This window comes from Filicampus tigris, chromosome 18 (genome assembly GCF_054856515.1).
Source record: "Filicampus tigris isolate MCC_2025a chromosome 18, RoL_Ftig_1.0, whole genome shotgun sequence".
In the NCBI taxonomy this organism is placed as follows: domain Eukaryota; kingdom Metazoa; phylum Chordata; class Actinopteri; order Syngnathiformes; family Syngnathidae; genus Filicampus; species Filicampus tigris.
In genome coordinates, this window is record NC_141234.1 from 164,078 (window position 1) to 187,260 (window position 23,183).

General features: G+C 48.1%; 1 protein-coding gene across 6 annotated transcripts in view; it reads right to left on the reverse strand.

Moving 5' to 3' along the window:
• Positions 1-23,052, reverse strand: part of ripor2 (RHO family interacting cell polarization regulator 2) — a 33,266-nt gene extending 10,214 nt beyond the window's left edge. Inside the window, exons 1-5 of one of the 6 annotated variants that reach the window (XM_086013624.1) lie at positions 22,887-23,052; positions 2,418-2,541; positions 779-937; positions 129-207; positions 20-43 (exon numbers count right to left, since the gene is read on the reverse strand). In XM_086013624.1, the coding sequence (XP_085869750.1) occupies positions 20-43; positions 129-207; positions 779-937; positions 2,418-2,541; positions 22,887-22,962 (462 nt within the window). In that variant the 5' untranslated portion in view covers positions 22,963-23,052. Of the gene's footprint in view, positions 1-19; positions 44-128; positions 208-778; positions 938-2,417; positions 2,542-11,760; positions 12,061-16,523; positions 16,748-19,127; positions 19,266-22,886 lie in introns of those variants that run through there. The other 5 variants (XM_086013620.1, XM_086013621.1, XM_086013622.1 and 2 more) reach the window with 5 other exon arrangements.
• Between the last annotated feature and the right edge of the window lie 131 nt (positions 23,053-23,183).

Below are 23,183 nucleotides of genomic sequence, written 5' to 3' on the forward strand. Positions count from 1 at the left end.
CGCTCGCCCGCTCGCTCACCTTGTCCAGATCGTAGAGAACGCCCTGCGCAGCGGGCCACGAGGAGAAAGAAGGACTGCGTTATTCCACGCCGGGCTTTTGGTTTGGATCATCTCGCGGTGGGACTCACCAGACGCGAGTTCCTCTTCATGTCCTTCATGAGCGCCGTCAGCTTGTCCAGCTCCGCCTGGTGCACCTCCAGATATTCGCTGGCACCAGGTGCGCCGCCCGCCACGTTCAAAAGAAAACAAGACAAGACAAAGGACGCGCAGCAGTCAACTCTGCCGTTGAAAATCGACCAGCTAGTGAGCTAGCTTCGCGCTTGCTAACGCGTAATGCCAAGCCGCCACCGGGCCACTGTCATTGTAAATTCCTCCCGAAACACGGGCACGGCGGACCGGCGTCCAAAAATGGACAATTGCAAATTGAACCCAACACAACGCGAGCGCGCTGTCTTACAAATATTAGCATCGACGGTATGGCAATCCTACTCCGCGTGACGACGTAAACCGGCTTCATGCGCGACGCCATAGATGGGCTAGTGTAAATTTGCAGAAATGCTACTGCCAGCTGAGGTTTACTGTAGAACTGAACAAAGACACATATATTCTATTGTATATCACATTATAAACAGACACACTACATTTGTTCTCACGAAAGTCGGCTCGCTTAATGCGAACAGAGAACGCAAAACGCTGAAGGCGTACAACCGCCAAGTCTGCCGACAAAGAGCCTTTGCTTAGAAATGGGCTTTCGAGCCGCAGGCAACTTTGCACTCACCCCAGGCCTCGTTTGAGTGCCGTGTAGACTTCCTCCAGTCTTCGGGGCTGAGGCTCTCTGGAGCCGCCGCCGCCGCCGGCGCCGCCGGACAGGTGAGGCTTTTTGGGCTTGGACGCCGGCTTCTTCTGCGCCACCGAGTTGCCCATGAACGAGTTGCACCTGCGCAAAAACACACCCGTGAACGTTGGACAGGTGCGCCTAATCTAGTGTCCGGTCGGGTTCCCCGCGGCTCAACTCATCGTGAATTCAACGCGCTGGAAAACCTCTCCAGCCAAAACTTGTCGTTCTTCAGGTCATACATTATTCATTTATAACAAAATAAAGAAATACATGTGAAAGAGGATGACTGGCGGCAAAGGTTGGGCCGCGGAATGGGTTTTAATCAAAAATGAAGATGCATCAGCTTCTTCCGCACCATTTGTGGCATCTGTGAGTGAAAGAGGTTACTTGAAGCTAGTGAGCGGCATCGGGCCTCGACGGGCTGCGGCAGAGAAGCAAGCGGGAGGATCACGTGGCCGAGTCAGCCTGCGCTATTTTCTCCATTTTGCGGGATCTCCGTGCGACTAATGGAGGCCAGCGGCCCAAACGGGCTGCGGCCGTGACGCAAACAGACGTACGCCGCGGCCTGTTTGCTAAAAAGACGGCAAATGATTCACGTTGCTCGTCGCTGAAGAGAAACGCCGCTGGACGTTATCGAGCGCGCGAGGGCGGACGGCCTGTGCGTGCGACACACGCCCGACGAGCATTACGGGGGCCGCGCGGCCCGACCCCCCGCGGCCCCCCAAGGCTGCCCTACATTTGAGGCAGCTCGCGCACGTCGCAACTGGCTTGAGGCGTCGCAACGGCGCTCGTCGGCGCTCGGGGAAATGTCGGCTAAATGGGAAGCCGGTGGCGGGGCGGCGCCGGACCTCGGATGACCTGAAAAGGGAGGAAGGCAAGCCCGATTTTCATCCATACAGAGTCGCTCGCATCTCTGCCAAGCGGAGGCGTTGAGGCCGCCGCATACAACGCTTTGGGAGACAAGAGGCCTTTCATAGCAGCCGCCGATACTTGAGGCAAAAAAAAAAAAAAAAAAATGCAATTCTGACATTCATTAAAGGGAACAGTCGTTTTTCTTTTTTTTCAAGAATATGCTCTATGCAAGCCCACTAGTTGAAACAGGGCATTCTGATCAATATTGCGTTTGTTAATCCACCGGTTTTTAGCCGTCTGTGGGAGGCGGCCATTTTGTCACTTCCGTCGACTGAAAACCACATCGCGACCGCTCACGGCGACCCATCGCGGCTCAGAAAGCGGCTCGGCCGCGATGGGTCGTCCTGAGCGGTCGCGATGTGGTTTTCAGTCGACGGCAGTGACAAAACGGCCGCCTCCCACAGACGGCTAAAAACCGGTGGATTAACACTTATTCCACAAACCCAATATTGATCCGAATGCCCCGTTTCAACTCGTGGGCCTGCTGGGAACGTAGTCTTAAAAAAAAGATGTTTGGGTGGACTTCCGCTTGAAGTCCTCCTGGTCACTCTTTGGGGAGTCATGGTCTGAGAAGGCCACTTTTCTTTTGTTCCCCCGTACCGGAGAGTGCCGGCGGCGAGGGAGGGCGCTCCCGAGTCCCTCGCCGCCGGTTGTGGGCGGGCCTTACCGCGAGCGCCGCTCCTGCAGCGTGCTGAAGCCGGCGAAGGACTGGCTGCGGATGATCCCGTTGGGCCCTCCCGGCGAGCGCGTCCCGGCGGCCGCCATGATCTCCGGGATGCGCGACGACACACCTGCCGAGAGACGCATCGTCACATGGGGGGGGGGGACAATTTGGGAAACTTGACTCCCGTCACTCAGCCCACGTGCGCACTTTGTTCTCATTTCTCGACTGAGGTACAAAGTGAGAGCGAGCGGCAAACGTTCCCAAAATACACCAAAGCGCGCTCAGTTGTTACCTCGTCGGCCGCTCCTCCAAATGAAACGCTTTGTTTTTTTTTCCCTTTATAATTGTCCAACCCGGATTTAGCAGCAGCTTGTCAAAAGCGCGACCATTTGAAGCAAGTGCAACACGAAGCCGTCGGCGCTTGAGGCGATCGGCCGAAAATAGATGAAAAAAAAAAAAAAAAGAGACTCGAGCTGGCCTTGGACTGAAGGAAGGCGCATCGCGATGCTCATCTGGAGGAACGTCCGCCGACGAGCAATTATTCACTTGTTCAACTACCTTTCCAATCAGGCATCAATTTTGGCAAAGTGTCGGCGCCGTGCCGCAAAACAAGTGCATTCGAAGGCCGTTGTTAGCGCTAGCCCGGCCGCTTCGGAAGCTTTGCTCTTTGTCATGGGCCGGTTCAGAGCTTTCCGAGGTGGGGGGGGGGGCGGGGCGGGAGCGGGCGGGGGGCGAGTCCTGCGCGTGTCGAGTAGACTGTTGTCATTTCCCGAAGGCAAGAGGCCCTTATTGGATTCAAAAGCAAAATTCTGCCCTGGCAAAGATGTGGTGTCGCGTTTGGCGCAAGAGCCACAAAAGATCATCTGGTGTGACAAGATTAGCACCAAAGCTAGCACCAAAGCTAGCACCACAGCTAGCACCAAAGCTAGCAAAAGAAAGCGCAGACTCTTCTTCCGCCGCCATTGCTGCCGTTCTTCTTCGCCGGCCGCTATTCCAAATTCGGCTCCAAGTGAAGGCAAACTTTCCTCAAAAGCGGACCGTTACGGAGAACCGACGGCGGAGCGTCCACGTCTGCTTCCAACGAGAAGCCGCTCTTCAAAGCCATCGGGCCGCCCGAAAACGGGCATTCCGGCCGCCGCCGCCGGGCGCCAGGATTGTCCTTTTTGCCGTGGGCTTGACTTTGACAGCAATGCTGAAGCACGCTTTCAAACGTTTGCGTTGGCAAAAGTGGCAAAAGATGGCCGCTACTTTGCGGTTGCTGGCCGGGCCCGGCCCGGCCCGGCCCGGCCCGGCCCGGCCCAGCCCAGCCCGGCCCAGCGTGTGCCTCCCTTCGGCAATCTTGTCTTTCCTTTGCGTTGCGGCCCGACACGAACGAGCCATTGCGGCCGCCCGGGGGAGGCGACGTCTCCGTCGGGGACATTCCGGTATCATCCATTTGCAATCGTTTCGTTCAGAGTGCGCCGTCGACAAACCCGCGCGGGCAATTTTTGATGGAAGAAAAGTCTTGACATTCTGGCTGATTTTCGACCAAAATTCGTCACACCTCATTTTCGCCAAAGTATTCCCATTTGAATGGCATTTCGCAATGATCAATGGCGTCATCGCTTTGAAAAACATTTGGGTTGTTCGGTGCACTCCAGCTGAAAAGCGGCAAAGCACAAGCGCGCACAAACGTGCGTGCGCCGGCGCGTGCGCGGCAGCGCTTCTTTTACGTAAGCGGCCTCATCCCATTTTGTCGCCGGTTGCCATGGCGAGGCTAATTCACACAGGCAGAAAGAATTAGCTCCCTATTGCAGCGCGCACCCTTACCGATTTGAAATTGTAAACTTTCAACTCTTTCATCCTTGGACGGTTGGCGAACCCGGGCCGGGGCTCTCGAGACGCTAAATACGCTGGCAACAAGCATCACATTTTAACGTTGAGCGTTTCATCCTAACGTCTGTGGTCTTCACGCCGCCTGCCTGCCTGCCTGCAGCAGATTTTGGTCAAGACGCAGATTTTGGTCAAGACGCAGATTTCGGTCAAGGCTTTATCACCCGCTCCATTCCTACGTGGGACCATTTTGGGGCAAAACGTCCCCGCTTTGCATCTCGCCAAGGTTTTCCGATCCCGCTTTCTCGCTTGGCCCTTGAGAAAAACGAGCGGGTCCCCGGCTGTGAAAAGCATGTGGGGCTCCCTTCCCCCCCCCCCCCCCCCCCCCGCACGGCAACAAACCTCTGTGGCACCTCGCTCAAAGGATGCCTAAGGATGATGCCATTGTGCGCCGGCGGCCAAAGCCTTGAATGGACCGACCGGCGGCCCCATTCGGCTGCATGAAAGGCCGCCGGCCGGCGGGAACGGCGAGGGGGAGGGCGCCGCCGACGCCAACTGCGCCGCCAGTCGCCATTGTCGCTTGGAGGCGAGGGGGGGGGGGGCGGCGTCCTCCGCGCGGCCGCGACGCCAACTGTGCTTGCCGAGCATGGGAAAAGGGACTTTGGAGTGCCACCTTTCCAAATAAGGCTACGGCACGGAACGGAGGGGGAATTGGGTTTTTTTGTTTTTTAAATGGGAGTAAACTCATCACACAACCCAAACACGTCTTTTTTTTTTTTTTTCAAGAATATCTTCTATGCAAGGCCACTACTTGAATCCTGATGACTTTTGCGTTTGCGGAATACGAGTTAAGCAGCCAAAGGCAGCCCTTTTTAGCCATCTCAGGGGCGGCCATTTTGTCACTTCTGTCGACTGAAAAGGACATCGCGACTGCTCGGGGAACGACCGATCGCGGCTCAGCTCCAGAAAACAGGTGAGCCGTAAAAATGGCCGGATTCATAACTCCTGTTCCACAAAGGCCACATTGATCCGAATGCCTTGTTTCAACGCGTGGCCTTGCACGGAAAATATTCTTGAGAACAAAATATGTTTGGGTCGACTTCCCCTTTAGGGGGGGCAATCGATATCGTATGGATGGAATATGAAGTGCGTGCAGCGCCGCGATCCAGCCGCCTCCACTAAATTCATTTTCTGTCACGGCAGGGCCCAGTTGAGAAAGGACCGGAGTCGGCCCGATCCGGTCGCACGTGTGGAAATCCTCACGATCACATTTTAAGTGGTCGGTCAGGGTTGAAAAAGATCAGATGCGTTTTGCTCTTCATTTTTAAAAGGTGGCAAAGCGCGCAAAACAATGTGGAGCTGGAAGCCTTTTCACACCGTGGCGTTTCCCAAGATTTTTGGGGGGAAGGCACGGACGGCGGGGACAATTCCCCTCCCCCGACAGGCGTTTGCAATCGTGGCCCCGTTTTGATTATAGGTCACGGGCGGCATTAAGTGCAGGCTCCGCGCTGCTGACATTTCAAAGGCGCCGATGAGCGGATTAAGGCTGGCGCGACCCGGCTGCAATTTGCATTCTGGCCGCCGATGACACCTCTGCCGACACGCGATGGCGCCAGCCGTGATTTGGACGACGCTTTGATACAGCGGAACGGAGTCCGTGGCAAAGTAGAGTCGAGTAGAGGAGAGGAGAGGAGAGGAGAGGGAAGGTCCGGTGGAAAGACCGGCACCTACGCTGGAATGCAGCCACTACGCAAACAAGGATCAGCTCGGTTGTTTCAGCGCCGTTTTTAGCAGGAGAACACAAACATTCCTTTCACTGATAGCGGCTACCGCTTGTGTGGTGATAGCGCCGTGTCCGGCGGCCATGGGAAACCGGACCGTTGGCGTTCCCGCTTGGAGAAATCAAAGAAATGACAGCTACGTTGTTAGCTTACGGCATGCATCATTGTCCGGAGAGTCTGAAAAGTCCAGCTCAAATTGCTGAGGTTAAACCAAGGCAACTGGACTCCATTTGTTTTGTTTTTTGGGGGGTTGGTTTTTTTTTTTTTTGCAAAATGACTTGGGCAACTATGCTATTAGGCTAATGAATTCGTCTCATTAAAAATACCTCACATGGGTTGCATCTTTCACTCAAAAGAAGAGCAACAAAAATACTCCATTGATAGCGGACCTCGGCCAAGTCCGAAGAAGTGTCCAGTAGGTGGCGCTCACGTCCGATGCTAATCGTCGCATACAGAGGACGGAGAGGCAAAATTGTAATCGTTTTTTTTTTTTTTTTTTTTAATAAAAACTTTTTTCCAGTAAAACATATCAAAGGTGTGCATTAGACCAATCTGAGTTGCTGCAGTCACAAGAAACCGCCGCGTGACGATTTTGCATTCATTGTGTCTGGGGAAACGTAACCTCAGATGAGACATAGCATCGTTCCAACGTCCAAATTGAAAGAGAGGAGACCTCCCAACTACTTTTGGGAGATGGGGACCAGAAGAGCAAATATCGGCTAATAATTGAAGCGTATAATCGCCATGAACATTAATATGATATTCACCTCCCATTTGTCGCGGTTTGACATTTCGCATGTTCCTGACTGGCTGAAAGTGACTGCGAACTATTTGCATATAAAAATTCTTTGTACGCAATATTGTCTCATCCAGTTGCCGCAAAGGGGAAGAAAAGAGCAAATCAGACAGATTATCATCTTCGGCCCCTAAAACGCTTACGGCAATCGCGGTCGGCCAGCTGCCGCGCGCCGGAGGTGCGCCTCAAAGTATCATGTGACGCTGGCGTGGAGCATGTGCCATGTGCTGCATGCCAGTACAGCCCCTAAGCCCCCCCGCACACCGTCATACTGTAACAGCGAGTTGGGGGCGGAGGATTAATAGCCTCCATCGTTTTGCGTCGAGACGACAGGAGGAAGGGTAAGGAAGGGTTCAAACACACCCCTTCCTCCCCAACAGCCCCTCGCATAAATTCTCTGGGGCCAAACAGAAGGGGAGGGGCCGTAGATAGACCAGTGCGGAAGGAACGGGGAAATAGAAAGTGGGCCAAACACATAACCCACTGCAATGGCACGCAGTCGAGCGCAGACCTCCGCCAAGGCGGAAGAATTCAAAGCAAAAAATGGCTCGGCAACTATTTGGTACACCCTAGAAAACGATACGGAACGAATGAGTTGTTTGAAATATCGTTTTAGCATATTGTTGGGTTTTCTATTAAACGTTTCCTCAGTAAAAACGTTTTTTTTTGCGCAATCTTTGCGATCAAAGTAGAACACAAGTGTTGCGCTAGGTTAGGTTCAAGCCGAAAACGACTTCTGTAACAACTTGCGCCATTTGGCTAACGATTTGTCAACTTCTCCTCAAAGACGTCACCGCCACCTATTGGACTCAAGTCAAGATTATTATGGTTAACGGACACTGACAAAACAACTTCAAATAAAATTGAAATTAAAAAAAGTTTTTTGTTGACAAAATCAAATGAAAACAAAAATGCATTTAAAAATCGAATCCGAACTGAAACAACTTCTTACATGAAATTCATGAAATTCATGAAATTAAAACCAAAATAACCACAGCGTCTTTTGGGGTTCACTTTAAATGTATTTAGTTTGGCATTATTTTTGACTCATTTATTTACTTTATTAGGTGTTTGATAATTGTAGATTACGTTATTACACAATACTCATTGACTTTTTTTCTTTCAATCTTGGACATCTCGACAAAGACTGATAAGAAAATGAGAACGAACGCTTCTACTCATAAAAACAAACTTAAACAAAGCATTCGCAAACTAACAAATTTGCTCCAAAATGAAACAAAAACAAACTAAAATGAAAAAGCCCAAGCTATTGGAACGCTTACTGGAGTTCAACCTTATTGTCTTCAACTTACGATTTTTATCATTCGCGGCGGTATTACCTCACTGGGCTGTTTGTAATTCAACATCACTTTGGCTTATAAGGTATGAGGGAAAACGTGGGCTGCAAAAAAAAAGAAATAAAATCTCTTATGCCATTTCGACAAGGCGCGACCATCATTTTTGAATCGAAAACACCTGCGACTGTGTCGAAATCTGAGCGGTTTCTCAAGACCCGCCCGTTAAACCCGCCCGGTCAGACCAGTTCAGTCCAGTCCCGAACTGGACTTTACCCTGTCGCCCTGCTGTTAGCAAGGAAGCTTGTAGTTCACCATTTTAAAGGCATCGCTGAACAATTCCCACTTCCCTTACCGACTGCCCTCCAGCCAGCCCTGCCGCATGGCACTTTACGCAAGTCACCAGCACGGCCCAAATTAAAAGCCCCCAAGCCCCCCCCCCCCCGCCGAGGAAGCCGCGATTGCAGGGTGGGCGCGACAAGCCGGAACAAGGCCGACCGACGTCACGACTATCAGCCTCGGATGAGATAACCTCTGACTCGACGGGTCTGGTGTCGCTCAAACGTCGATAACGACAAGTCCGAGGGCTAGCATCGCCTACTTTTCGAAAGAAACCAAAGTAGGAGTAGCGGTGCTAGCCCGACCGCCGGAGAAGTTCTTTTCTAGACTGGGGCTTTATCTGCTCGTTAGCGGGATGGCGCAAATAAAAGCTGACCCGTTGACGCTAAACTAAAAGAAAGCTTTGTCGAAACGCACGGCCGCAGCCATGAGGAGCAGAGTGGAAAACGTCCAAAATTGACAACAAATCGAGAACATCCTCGAGTGTGCTACTTTGCTTCGGGTTAGGCTAACTGGAGTGGAACAGTTTTGTCCTAAAACAAGCTCGGAAAGCTGCTACATGCCGGCTTTTTCGCTTAGGCGAGCAAGTCAGCTGCTTTCCTTTCAGTCAAGTGTCACGCCGTTTTCAACCACGTCGCGGTGAGCGTTAGCGCCGCCCAGAGGACCGGAGTGGATCGTGCTTTTTCAAATCACACACGTTCTTGACATTTTCTTGCTCCAGTTTTCTCGCACCAGGCGTTGCATGAGCCACCCGGGGGTTTTCCTGCAGCACGCCCCTATATGAAATCGCTTTGAAGGGGCCACTCCTCTCGTAAGAATGCGGGGGTCAACGTTTACAGGCGCACCCCCACATCCGTGGCGGAAAAAGCCGAGCCGATGGAAAGACACGGGCGCTCGGAAGCAGGAAACGTGTTCATTTGGGCTGGTGAACAAGTCCGGTACAGTAGCCGGCCCAAGTTGACGACGGCAGCGCATTGCGAGGTCCCCGAAAAGTGGTATGAATTGAAGAATTGGAACGGAAAAACAGGCCCGCAAAGTCACATTAAGACCTCATCTTAAACTCCACTGACACCTTCCGGGGCTTTTGAAAGTGTTGGGCTGAAACTACGAAGCAATGAACACAACCAAGCCAAATTTGTTTGAGCACACTACACAGTAACGGCACGTAGCATCCTGGCTAACGTCTAGAGACACTCCAGCCACTCCGAGGACTTGCTTCCTGCTCCCCGTTACGCGACTGTCAGCAAGTCAGTGTTTTGCTTTGTTTTACTTTGATCACACCCTGACTACTACATTCCTGACAGTACTCCAAAACTCTTGCCGCGGATTTTAAGATGGTTTCATGACACACAAGATTGGTTTTCCCTTTCTGTTTTCTTGAAAGTCAACCGGTCCGCTTGTCGACTGCAGACTGTGATCTATAGCGAAAGGTACTGTTCGCCCGACTCAAACGGATGCATCGGGGGAGAACCCCACCCCAAAAAAGAAAGGAAAAAAAAAAAAAAAAAAGAGAGAAAAAAAAAAAAGTCTGAATTTCTTCCAAACCACGTCGCGGGCCCTTAATGAGACTTTGGTGAAAGGCCTGCGTGGAAATGAGCATGTGCGCTACATGCCCGGGAATGAAAAGGCCCTTCCGGAAAAGGCGGAGCGAGCGAGAGCGAGCCTGGGAACAGACGCCGCTTTGCGTCCCGACTCGGCCTCTTTCAAAAGCGCTTCACCGCAGCCCAAACATGCTGGCAGAGCGCAAGCCCAAGCGCAGCCACTTAACCATATCAAAGCCGGCCTGCTGCCACGCTCCAAAAAAACACTTTGCCTCCAACAGGTTTTTTTTCGCCCCCGTTCCAACCGGTCTGCCTTGAGAGCGTGACAAACACGAACCCGGCAAGCGCGGCGACAGATGGGCAACGTCAAGTTGCCCGCCAGGGTCGTGACTTTGCACTGTAGAGGCGTGGGCGGCAAAAGTTTGACAACTCACCACGAAGCGGTAGCGTTTGGACATATTTGCACCCGGCGCGTACGCTTCACATGAAATCTCGCACGCGTGATGACCGACGGGTGACGACTACGTTCCCCAACCCGGACGGAGCTTGGTGGGGACGGCTACATTTCCAAAACTTGCTGGAAAAGGGGATTTTCAGGGGGCGCTAGCTTATCTCCACAGCGGACACATCCACTACGGGTGGTATCGTGACACACCGGTGACCTTTCACCCTTTCGGGCACAGTGGTGGGGGCTCTTTTCAGACACTATGGAATGACATGACATTCTTTTTTCCCCTCCACCCCTCCTAAGTGTCCGCGGCTTTCAAAATCAAATGCCGCTCGAAGCATATGACTCAAAACCACCTCAAAGGATGACACACAGTCAACGCACAAACGCGTGACAAATCGAAACACGCTAAACGGTCAGAAAACGCAGCGAGAAAGAGCAGACCGCCGCCCCGAGGCTTTAACATCATGTCTCCACCAAGAAAGTCCCACGTAACCACGTGTTATAACTTTTGGGGAAGGAAAAATATTGCTTTGTTCTGCCTAGCAACAAGCAACCAATGGATGATATCTGCTTGTGCACCTGTTACCTCACTTTTATTGAATTGCAGTTGTACAGCTTGACGAATAAATACACTTTGTTCATTCTTAACATTTTGACGACTTTGCGGTTGGAGTACGCCAAGATGGATACTAAATATTAGTGATCATTTATTTACATTAGGGGCAGGCACCCCCACTGAGCACTTTTTTTTTTTTAATCAAACAAAATGACCTCGTCCAACAAATTCAAAAGTGAACAATACAAATAATCCGAGCAAACACCTGCTGGCCAACAATATTGGTTGTATTGATTTACCGGGGCTGGGGACACAAATGAGTTTTTGCTTTCAACATTTTAATCATCTTTGCAAGCTTTTTTTTTGCGTTTGCTCACCGAAATGTCATGAGAATATCCCCCGAGAAACGACTAGTCCACATATGCTAATATTGGACAAACCAGACGGGAAAGCCATAATTGCCGTGGCGTATGGAGCCACACACCTCCCCCCACAACAAAACGTACACACAGGCACCCACCGTGACCTCATGTCACTTGTAGTTTGATATTGAAACACCAAAGGGGGGGGGTCAAACTCCGGATAAAAATAGAAAGCGGGATTCGTGTGTAATTCGTGTCCTCAAACGCACCGTCGTAGGCTTACCACAAGTGGAAATGCGGCTTTCTCCCTAATGTCCCTGAATGCCGCCGATGTCCACTGACCCGCGGGGGGGTGCTATGGGTAGTACAGTCATCGCGTTCGTTATAAAGAACACATTATATTTTTCACCCACCTCTGCCAATGTTTTTATGTTTTCGCTCAAGTCGCTCCTCAGCGATGTTTTCGGGGCTCGTCTACCTGCTCCCCTCCATTCAGGCGCTCATTCATCCATGCGTCACAAAGGGCTACTTTTACCCCCTGAGGATCGTATGCCGCAAGTCGATTAATATCTTTTTTTAAAAAAAAACGTCTAAAATGTGACAAAAATTGTGGTTAAAATAAGTAAATGTAACTGAGCAACGCGTATCGCTTCGACGTTCGTCGGTCGGTCGTTCGTCCACTACAAGTGCGCCCACTCCCACACATCCCAGTTTGTGTTCGGCTCGCTCCTCCTGGGCAACCGCCAGCCAATGGGAGTCCGAGGGGGCGGGGCCATACAGGATGGACTTCCGGGGTTGAGACGGCAAGCGCGGTGGAACAGGAATGTGATTCCACACGGGTGCGTGTATGAAAACGTCAACATTGATGAACGTTAACTCCTTATCTGTTCAAATCTGACTCTCCAGTTACAAAGTGTCTGATTTCAAGATGCGCCGTTCCTGCTTTATTAACACGTATCGTCTCTAACGGGGAGTAAGTTTGAAGTCACATACTGTCCTTAATGAACCTTAACACACCACAGGAAATGCACAGAAAAAAACCATATCAAAATTCGCACCTCACTTCACGCATTAAATATAAAAATATTTTTAAAAGATCTGACTTGTACTTGGAATAGATATCATTTGACATTTTCACCCTGAGCTATAAAATGCACGCCATTCTTTTTAAACTTAACTGAACTACACTCACGCATTCAAAGTAAAAAGACCAGGACTTCAAAAGATGAGTTGATTTGTTTAACCGGATTTTAATACGGAACCTATATGTAAACCATTTAATTGACAAGAAAATCCACTCACACGTCAAAGAAAACCATTTTTTGAAGCATAATGTTTTTTGAAATTCCATTTGAAACATATATTTGTCAATACAGTATTTTACAATATTGAGCCCGATCAGACATGTAACATATCTCAACGAATTAAAACCACTCGCAGGCCAAAACATTAGCTAGATCGCTACCATGTATTGGAGTAATAATGAACTAATATGATGCAGGCACCTTTTTTGGTAGGCATTATTTAGAAGGAATAATACGACAAATCTTTGGGTACAATACTTTCCTAATTCATCTGATGGACTGAGAACTGCCGTTTTGGTTAGCACACGGGCTCAGAAGCCAACGAAGTGACGAGATGACTGCTATACCCCTTACAATTTCTTCCCGTGAGGAAAAGGGAGGTGTTCCTCCTCCAAATATTTTGCAGTCCATCCGTGTTTGCGTGAAGCTTTTGTGAGAGCCGCCACGGTCACAGTAATTGGCCGACGCGAATGGACGCGCCGTTCCGCTCGGTGCGTCTAAATCCAATTGAGTGTGCGCCCTTCCAAGAAGCAACGGGAGCAGAAAATGCTTTTGTCCCTTTTCATTCATCACTCGGCATTAGAACGCCAGGAAGGAAGAAAAAGTCATAACGTAACCACTTGGCCACATAACTCATATTTACGCAAGGGGGGACAAGGCTTTGGGTTTTTTCTCTCCCATGCAGTCATCTTTGGGCTTTCATCTGCAGAAAAGAGAAGCCACATAAAAAGCTTGTCGTCGCTGTCCAGTGAAAAACACTTCTATCCATACATTTTGTTTTCCGTTAATGGGGTTTCCGCATTGGACATGCCATTAACGTGAAAAAAAAAAGACAAAACTGGATATACGTGTTTTTCACAGGACAGCGACATGGTAATTTTGCAGTGGGGTAGTAGTGCATCGCAATGTCCAGAAGATGGCACTACAGTGAAAAAGGTTGCAAATGTTAAATGAACATGTCTTCATCTTATAATGTTCAATATAATTTTTGATGAGAGATAGCTAAAATGGACACTGTGTAAAAAGTGTAGTGGGAATTTTACAATGGGGAACTTGTGGTTCTGCCCTAGCACGTCCAGCAGATGGTGCTATGCTGAGCAAAAAGTACCTCCGAATTGTGGATGAATCTTAGCCTTTCACTGGTATCGCTAAGCATCAAAGCGCGATAAAAACATGAGTGGTTATTTGAAATTGGGGGCAAGTGTGGTAGTGCCCCACTATGTCCAGCAGTTGGCACCCCGGGTGAAAAGGCATCTTTAAATTGTTCAAGTAGTGACATTTTCCACTCATCCGGTTGTCAACAGCTAGTTGTCCGGATACATTCGGCGGTTGGACATTCCGAAGCGTACACAAGGTGAAATTAGGTTGACCTTTCGAGGTTGCGTCTTCGGTTCACTCGCCCTGAAATTTCACACCAAATTGGCAACCTTCTGTTTTGCCAGCGGCGAGTCATACAAGACTCAAAACGCGCCGGGGCTTCCTCAGCTGCTGCAAACTTGGGCCTGTAATTACGTCTGTCTGTCATCGACGTCGGAGCCCGGCTGCCGGCCGGGTTTGCCGCCGCGTGCGTGCACGGCGTGCCGTCTCCGCCTACTCGTACGCTTTTGTCGGATTGGGCCGGGGCTTTGAGAGCGGGACCTCCTGATGTCAAAGTGGGACTGGCGTCCCAGCAAAAGCGGAGTCGGCTTCCTGCAAGCGGCCTCCAAACGTGGCCGCTGAGGTTTGTAATGACAGCTCGTCTCTGTTGTTGTCGCGTCCCTCCCAAGAGACCCGCGGGAACGTCTCCGGCCTGCCGAACGGAACCCGGATCAGACTCGTCCGTGTCCGATTTGGCAAATTCCGCTCATGTTTAGCGTTTTTAGAATAGTCCACTTCATTGCCATTGCTGGAATGCGACACAATAAAACAGAGGGGGTGTGCCAAGTCCCTGCAGGGGGTGCGTCAGAATCAAAGAGGGGGAAAAGACTCAATGAGCACACCGGAAGTCAAACAATACGTATCATGAAATATGGAGGGGGTGGGTTAGAACGAAAACGACAGGGGTACGCCCTCCAGAGGGTGCGTCAGCTGAGGAATTCGGAGCACAAGGAGGCGCCAGATGGAAAGGAATGAGCACCACACTGGATAAGAAAAATAGATGAAGTAGAAGTACCGTGAGGCGGTGCACGAGTACCCTCTCAACGGGCGGTAGGGGTGGGCAAGGGAGGTGCGCTCCAGAGGGTGCGTCAGGTTTTAAAACGAGTGCACGGATGCAACAATACAATACAATCGGATAAAAACAGCCGCAAATGGCACAATCTCCAGACGGGAAGAAAATGACTATGTCGATGACGTGAAAAGGTTGGTAGGCAATCTCCGTCGATCAGAAATCCCAAAATATGGTGGCGTGTCAGACTAGAAGTGGAATGTATGAGGAGGTGAAGGATGCAACCGGAGTGAACTCCAGACCGGAAGAAAAACAAGGATGACATCTGGAGAAGGGTTGCGCATGCAACCTCCAAGGGGTGCGTACGATTCATCCGCATCCATGCACATCTCAAGCAAGTAAAAATCTTTAAGAGATTCGTACCCTCTTGAAAAATGGAGCTGGCACACCCTTAGACCCATCCACCTCAAACTGGTAAAAATATAAACACATCTTTTTTGAAGGTTTTTTTTAGGATTTCAAAAAAAAATCGGATTATCTTGAGATATTGTGTTTAAAAAATGACTGGCCCGCAGAAGCACATTTCTCTTCGTATTTGTTTGAAAACAAGTGAAGCGTTACACAACCGCGTTCCTTTTTTTTTCCGTTTTGTTTTTTGTGGTTCGGCCTATAAATAATCCGTCAGCCCATCTAATGTTAGCCTTCCCTCTCCAAAATTGCTGCAGCACCACAAACGACGCCCACTCATTGCACACACACCTGCCGCACACCATCGCGGTCCTCCCATTCAAACCAATAGCCCGGAACGCGAGAACACCCGCATAGTGAAGGTGCACCCCTTTTTAGGGAAAAAAAAAAGAATACTAAAATAATCACTATTTCCTCCTATGATGACAAATGTCTGTTTCAAACTGGGTGCACCAAGTTTCAATTTCCACCCACATTACAAAAACACCCACATAATGAAGGCACACCAAAATAATCACTATTTTCTCCTACAATGACAAATATCTGTTTCAAACTGGGTGCACCAAGTTTCAATTTCCACCCACATTACAAAAACACCCACATAATGAAGGCACACCACTTTGGGGGAGATTTTGGTGGGTGATGGGTTTAAAAATGTTCACGATTTGCTCCTGTAATTAAATTGACTTAAATTTCTTTTTTTTTTTTTTTTTAACTTAAAAGTGGGCATAATGCACCTTAACTTAAACTATCGCTTGTCTAACAACACAAATCAAATCAAAGGTGCACCACTTTCTAAAAATAAGTTGCAAATGGACTGATTCTGTCTTATTTTCTCCCAGAGAGTCAAATCAATGACAAAAACTACTAAGAGATTGGGGGTGCACATCTAATTTCAACTGCAGTCTTCATTACAAAATGATCAATTTTGAAGTCGCACCACTTTTGAAGATTGGTTGAAATACTTCATGATTCACAAATGCTTCAAGAAATAACAGTGTCATAAAATGGGTGCACACACCAAATTTCAATTCTCGCCCCATATCACACCAACACAATGAAAGGGCGCACCACTTCTCCCTCAATAAACCAAATGACAGAAAGCCTTAGTTATTACCAGAAAGCCGGGTTATTACCATTAAAAAAAGAAAAAACTAACTTCGCAACATCTCATCCACAACTACGCATGCACCCTCTGCACCACTGCTGAACTTCCAAGTCACCTGGCGCACCCCCGCCTCGCCATTTCTCAGCCTACCGTGCTCATAGAAGACGTCCTCCGCCTCCTCGCGCATCATCATCATCTCATCCAGGTCGTCCTCCGTGGCAGCCATCACCCTTCTTTTTCTTCTTCTTCTTCTTGTGGTGCGGTGGTGCGTCAAGGCCAGGGGACGAGGCGAAGTGAGCGCGTCCTGACTGCCATGCAGTGCACGAGCGAGCTAGCGAGCGAGCGAGCAACCCTTCTCTAAGTTTCACCAACTGGGCGGACCATTTCGTAACATCCTGTGCAAAGCTGAAGTGAGAGTATGTGTGTGTGTGTGTGTGGGGGTGTGTGTGTGTGTGCGCGTGTGCCGCCTGGAGAGCACTTGTATGAGTAGGTGTGTGTGTATGTCAGTGTGTGTGTGCGTGTAAGTGGAGGGGCGACTGTTCATTAGCAGGAATAATTAGCTGCCGTGTTTTAAAACAAGCTCAGACGCTGTCAGAGCGCGCGCGTGCGTGTCATTCCTTCACGGCTCACACAGATTTTTTTCTTCCGCACTTCACTCGGCCTAAATGGAAAGGCCTCAGCGCTGCGGCTATTAATATCTCACGTGGTCGCCATGGCGCCCAAATCGAAATACACTAACCGGACACTTCATTAGGTACACCCGCACAAGCTCCAACTAAAGGAAAGATGATGATAATCTTCTTTTTTGGCCTTGGTAAATAATTTGTTTTTACAATATTACTTCTTTTATATAGCGTATTTCATAACAACGATAGCTGTAACTTTACATTGCAATAAAAAAATAGCAATAATATAACAAGTGAAAGCCAACGTGTGAAATTGGCAAAATAAAACCACAAAAGTCCAATCTTGTGCCCCGATTTTTCTTTTTTTTTAACTTGTGCTATCTTGCATCTTTGTGTAGTTTCCTGAGTCATTTCCCATTTGCCAATGTGGAAATAGAAAGTAGGGCTGGCGTGGATTCATTAGCACTTTTCCTTAAGACTTCTCTCGGGGGGGACCAACTCATTTTCGCCTCCTCTCACAAGCGTGGACAAAAGTATTCCGACGTCCAAGTTCAAGAAGAACCTTGCGTCGACCGAATGACTTCTTATGGCGTCCATGAAGCAAACGTCAAAAGCCATGGCTTTCGGATGGTTGCACCAGCTTAAGCAATGCGAGTAGCCCAAAAGGGAAATTGCAGCAAAAGTGACGAAATTCTTTCATGTCGAGCCAAATGCATTTACGGCGCGTCGACAACGAACGAATTTCTTGTCGCTCGAAGCGAAGAGGGGGGCTGCATGTTAATCAAGGGGGGCGTGGTAGCACCCACAAGATCAACAACGTATGCTGGACGGACGTAAACGTACAAAACAGCAAAAAGGTCTAGTTGCATCGACAAGCATCGACATTTTTTTCCTGTTTATCAAAATACATGTTTTTTTTTTTGTTGGGGGTGGGATTTGCCATCGAATTTTGGGGGAGGAGAAAGATTAGTTTGGGGGGGTGCCAAACATGTATTTTTTTCCCCATTTTCAAATTGTTCTTTGGTGGTTGTTTTTGGAATTTTTTTAGGTTTGACATTTGAGGGATTTCTCCGTTTGGTTTCTGAATTTTTTTCTGGCTGGACTTTTTGTAATTTTTTTGGGGTTGTCAAAAAAAGTGTATGCATTTCTTAAACATCATGAATTACAGCTTTTAATTTTTTTTAATTTGATTTATTTTCATTGTTATTTTAATGTTGAAACATTTTTATTTTTTGGGTTTGTTACCGAAAAATTATTTATTAGTTGACCAAACATTTATTTATTATTATTATTATTATTATGTTTATTGTCAATGCCAAACTAGCTCAAAACAGCCTTTTTGGTGGCCTTTTAATTTTTATTTCTTGTCATATTGTTTTGGTTATAGTCATTTTCGACTGTTTTTTCGCTGAACAATATCATTAGTTTTGCTAACATATTTTGTTTGTTTGTTTTCTGGGGGTGAATGAATGGCGAGCTCGTGTTTTGATTAGCCCGACACTTTAACTATTCTTTTTTTTTCGTTATTTTTTTCTTTTTGAAAGGTTTGTCCGTAACATTTCTTTGGCTATTTTTTCCCGACCAGTGTGGCCAACTTCACGCTCTCTCAGCTTGTTTGTTTGTTAGCGCGATGTGCCAATGGCATCCCACTGCTAAGGTTGCCTGGTTACCGTAGCAACAATAATGAGGACATTGCATGCTTAATCGCATTTGTCAAGCCACTCCGCTGCGCACATGTGTGCATTTGTGCGAATGGAGGACAACCATCTTATAGAATGGATATTAAAAGTCTACACACCCTGATCCAAACGCCAGGTTTTTGCGATTTAAAAAAAAAAGAAAAAAGACGAAGCCAAGATAAATCACGCCAAATATTTTGATGTAAACTATCATCTAAAACTAAAATAGAGAGCAGGAATAACAACAAAGTGATAAAATAGGGTTGTCTGAATTACACAGCCTATTCTAAATAAGATACGGTTATGTTTAGAATGACCCAATCCTATTTTAACTTACGTTAAATGCGAGTCAGCACTTCTTAAAGTGACTGATTAAGACCAAATAAACTTCAGATGTTCTAGTATTAGCACAAGCATTAGATTACTAACAATAGAAACAAAATACGTACTGTAGTAGTAGCCGTATCGTTTGATCCAGATATGATTCGACGTCTTAACTCCACGCTCCATTATGAAGAAGAACGCAACCAACCTCTACTGACATTTCATCGAGTGCTCTTTTCCCCCCGTTGCGAATTGTCTTTTCCACCCCTCCACAATTGTCCTTTTGTCTCCGAAGAGGGCACGGTGGGCATGAGACAATGGCGACTGGCACCATACACAAGGATGACCATTTGATTGATTGCTGAATGTTTGCCTCTCAGCAAGAAATGTGGACGCACAACAGCCGCCTGCCATGTCATCCACTAGGGCAATGTTGAAAGCGACGTTCCACCTGGCTCTTTTCGAAGTCCACTTGTCTTTTCTTTGAGTTGTAAGCAAACCCAAAGGACACGCTGTTACATAGAATGCACGTTTGGGGATTTCTTTTGGCTGCAAAAAAATTTGCAGAACAAAAATGGTCTGGGGGTTTTGGGGAAGAAAATAAATCTTTTTTTAGGGCGGGGAAACTATTTTTTTAAAAGGACAAAACTGGTTCTTTTTTGGGGGGAGGTGGACAAACCATTTTTTTTTTTAATTGTATCTCATTTTTGGGAGGCTCAATCGATCAAGGATATTTTGTGGGTGTCTATCTTGTTGGGGCGGAAGTAGAAGAGACATATTTTAAAAATACATTTCATTTAACTAATTTCATTCTATGATTGAGGGAGTTTGTTTGGAGTGCCCCCCACCCCCCCCCAAAAAACAATGGTGCATTTCTTGGGGTGCCAAACAAAATTGTTATTTTTAAAATCTAGCAGAATGATGTACTTTTTGCTTGACATGCTTTTTATGAACATTTTTATTTACCTTTTTGGGAGGTGGGAAAAACATGCCATCGTACCAACTTCCTCAACTGATTGTTGTGTGCTTATCTAAGAACGTAGTGACAGCATCAGTTAAAAGTCACCGAATAAATGGTGACTGGAAAAAATAGAGGTTATTTATGGATGGAGTGACATGCTGATTAGCCGAGGAGGACAGATGTGAGGTCAGGGCAGATGGCGAGAACACGCACGCACGCACGCACGCACGCACGCGCGCACGCGCGCACGCACACAGTACATCCAGCATGTAGAAGCAGGCACATTTTGGGATGTCATGATGCGTGACGAAGAAGTGTCGTGCTCATCGGTGCAAAAAGTCCGTCACACGAGTCGCCGTTTGTCGCCCATTCACTTCCTCTTTTGCTCTGCACACTCGTACTACTTGTGCACCATTCGCGTCGGCCAAGCTTCCTTCCATGTCGGTCGAGGGCTTTCGAAAAAGTCGACTTCCCCTTTCTGCAGGTGATGGGATGCGTTTGGGTGGCGTGGGACAGGAAGAAACAACTTCCTGACCCCACCCTGCAGCCGCTGGTGATTACATCATACTCGCGGCTCGTTTAATGGCTCTCATTCACCAAATGCTTTCTGACAATCTCTTTCGTTTAGGTTTGCTTTGAGACCTCAACCCTACGCTATATACCAGACAGAGACGGACGCTATCAATTCTTGTAAGGAGACATTCAATTGTGATTCGCGTCAGCTAAGACGCTTAGCGAGCTTTTCTTTCACACGATTGTGACGTTCCTTTCTGGGTCATCTGCTCTTGTCATCGGCGGAGGCCGGCATGAGATTTAGCCAGTATCTTTCTTTCCATTCACGCCGGATGACACACACAAAGAGCCCGTAAAGAGACTTCCAGACCACCGGCGTGACCACACAAAGGCAAAAACTGGCAGCGGTGACATGGGAACGGCCGTCGGTGGCTAAAAGAGCCCAGTCGGCCGTTGCTAGGTTCAAAAGTCTCAAAGTTAGCAAGCTAGCATTGGCTATCGACAATTGCGTTAGCATTTTTTTTTTTTTTTGCACCAGCCTCTGGGTTCTCTTAAAAACACCGGGATGACTTTTCCAGTTGTGGTGAAGAGAGATAAGGGGGAAGAAAAAAAGAAAAAACGCTTGCGGGAAAACGAGCTAATCTGCTTAGCCGCCGGGCTGATTCAATTTCATTCATCTTAGCATGATAAGCTGGCAGACATCGTTGCCGTGACGAAACGCAGATGCGTGGTTTTTTTTTTAACCAATTAGCAACTGATATATTGAGGATATTTTATTGTGCTATTGTTGGGTGATGACAACTACACTGCCTGCTCTGATAGACTCGTAAAGGGAACATATTATGGGGAGTTAACTTGAAAATCTCTCGTATTTTAAGCGTTCTCTCTCACCCGCCAATCAAGTGTGGAACAAAAACTCTTAGTAAATCGTTTGTGAGTAGTTTATTTATGTGTTGATTACAAAATATCAGCCAAAGTGCACAGTTAGCAGCAAGGATGGCTGAAGATCCAGAGCCACTTTCAAGCAGAAACGCCCCTACCCCAAACCGACGCGATGGTCATGTCAAAAACAAAAAAGGAAGCAGAGCCGCATTGAGTGTTGTTGAACGTACGGATTAGCGACGGCTAAAACATTAGCTTATGATAAGTGGCACATACTTGATGAGCACGTTGAAGTTGTCAAACGCGTTGTTTGTCATTCTGGCTCACTGACAAGTGGAGCTCAGCCTTGAACAAGGAAATGCTCACAAAACTGAAAAGATAAAGAGATGACTTTTGATACGTTTTTAGAATGAGCGCCCGTCAGCCACAAAAACGATAGCGCTGCGAATTGTTTTGTTCCCACCAGCAGCAGCAGCAGCAGCAGCAGCACGCACGCACGCACGCACGCACGCAGGCAGGCACGCAGGCAGGCACGCAGGCAGGCAGGCAGGCAGGCAGGCAGGCAGGCAGGCAGGCAGGCAGGCAGGCACGCAGGCACGCACGCACAAAGCCTTTTTCTTCCGGAAAGCTTCCAGCCGAGCGAGAAAATTAAGAGGTGAGGCAACGTGCAATTTTGCCGTTGCTATGGAGTGGGAAGATGTCATGTGCTAGACAATGTTCTTATCGCCGCATTAGGAGAACAGATTTGACCGACAGGTCAAAGAAAGGAAACCAGGTCTAATAATAACAACACTAATAATAATAATATCTGAAAAATAACACTGTTGAAGGCAACGTTGTGTTGGAGGAGCTAGGCCATGTCATGTATTATCATCACGTTGAGGAGGACACCTTTTGGTCAGTTGGAGGATAACTAGGATCAAATCTGATCCCCCCCCCAAAAAAGGAATAAATCACAACAATAATATGTATTACTTGTATAGTATAATTGTATTCATTGATTTTCTGAAGTACAAAATGCTATAAAATTAAAAAATAAATAAATAAATAAAGAGCAAAATTGGACTTCACCCTCTCAATACAATACAATACAATTTTAATTATAGAGCGCATTTCATAACAGCTGTAACAAAGCACTTTACAAACAATACAATAAAGCTCAAATTAAGTTGCGCTAATAGTTTAGTAGTACTTTGGCGTAAAAAAAAGGCTCATAATATGAATGTGGGAATTGGGGCATTAGCAATTAGTTCTTGCAAATCTGCCTGGAGAGGGTTAAAAGCAAAAAGCTTGTCGCAAAAATTACAATAAAATATATTTCTTTAAAAATCGGGGAGCGCTTTGTCGTCAGCTGTGTGCGCGCACACGTCACACAGAAAGACGGAAGGGGGGAGAGGGGGAATTCTTTTTTTCCAACAAGTATTGACTTGACTCCAGGGACCTTAAGACAGGGTGAAAGGCTCAAATAATGCTGTATTTGTCGGTATCAGCACGAAACCGCATTGAGCGCAAACGGCGACACACTTACGGTTGAACTTCCGATGGCGTACACGAGGCCTCCGGGGACGCTTCCGGAACCAGTTGAGACGTGCGGGCAGCTCCATCGTTGCCCAAGGGCTCCCCCCAAAAAGTCAGCCGGCGCTACTTCGAGTGTCCATCCCTCGAGGGGTTCAGAGGAATGGGGGCGGGGGGCGGGGGGGGGGGACGGGCGGTCGAGGGGACGGGCGGTCGAGGGTAAAGCGGCGTGCGTCGCCGTCACCTGGGGCGTCACGGTGGCTTGCTGCAGAGAGACAGCGCACAGTGCGGCCTTCATATTTTATTCATG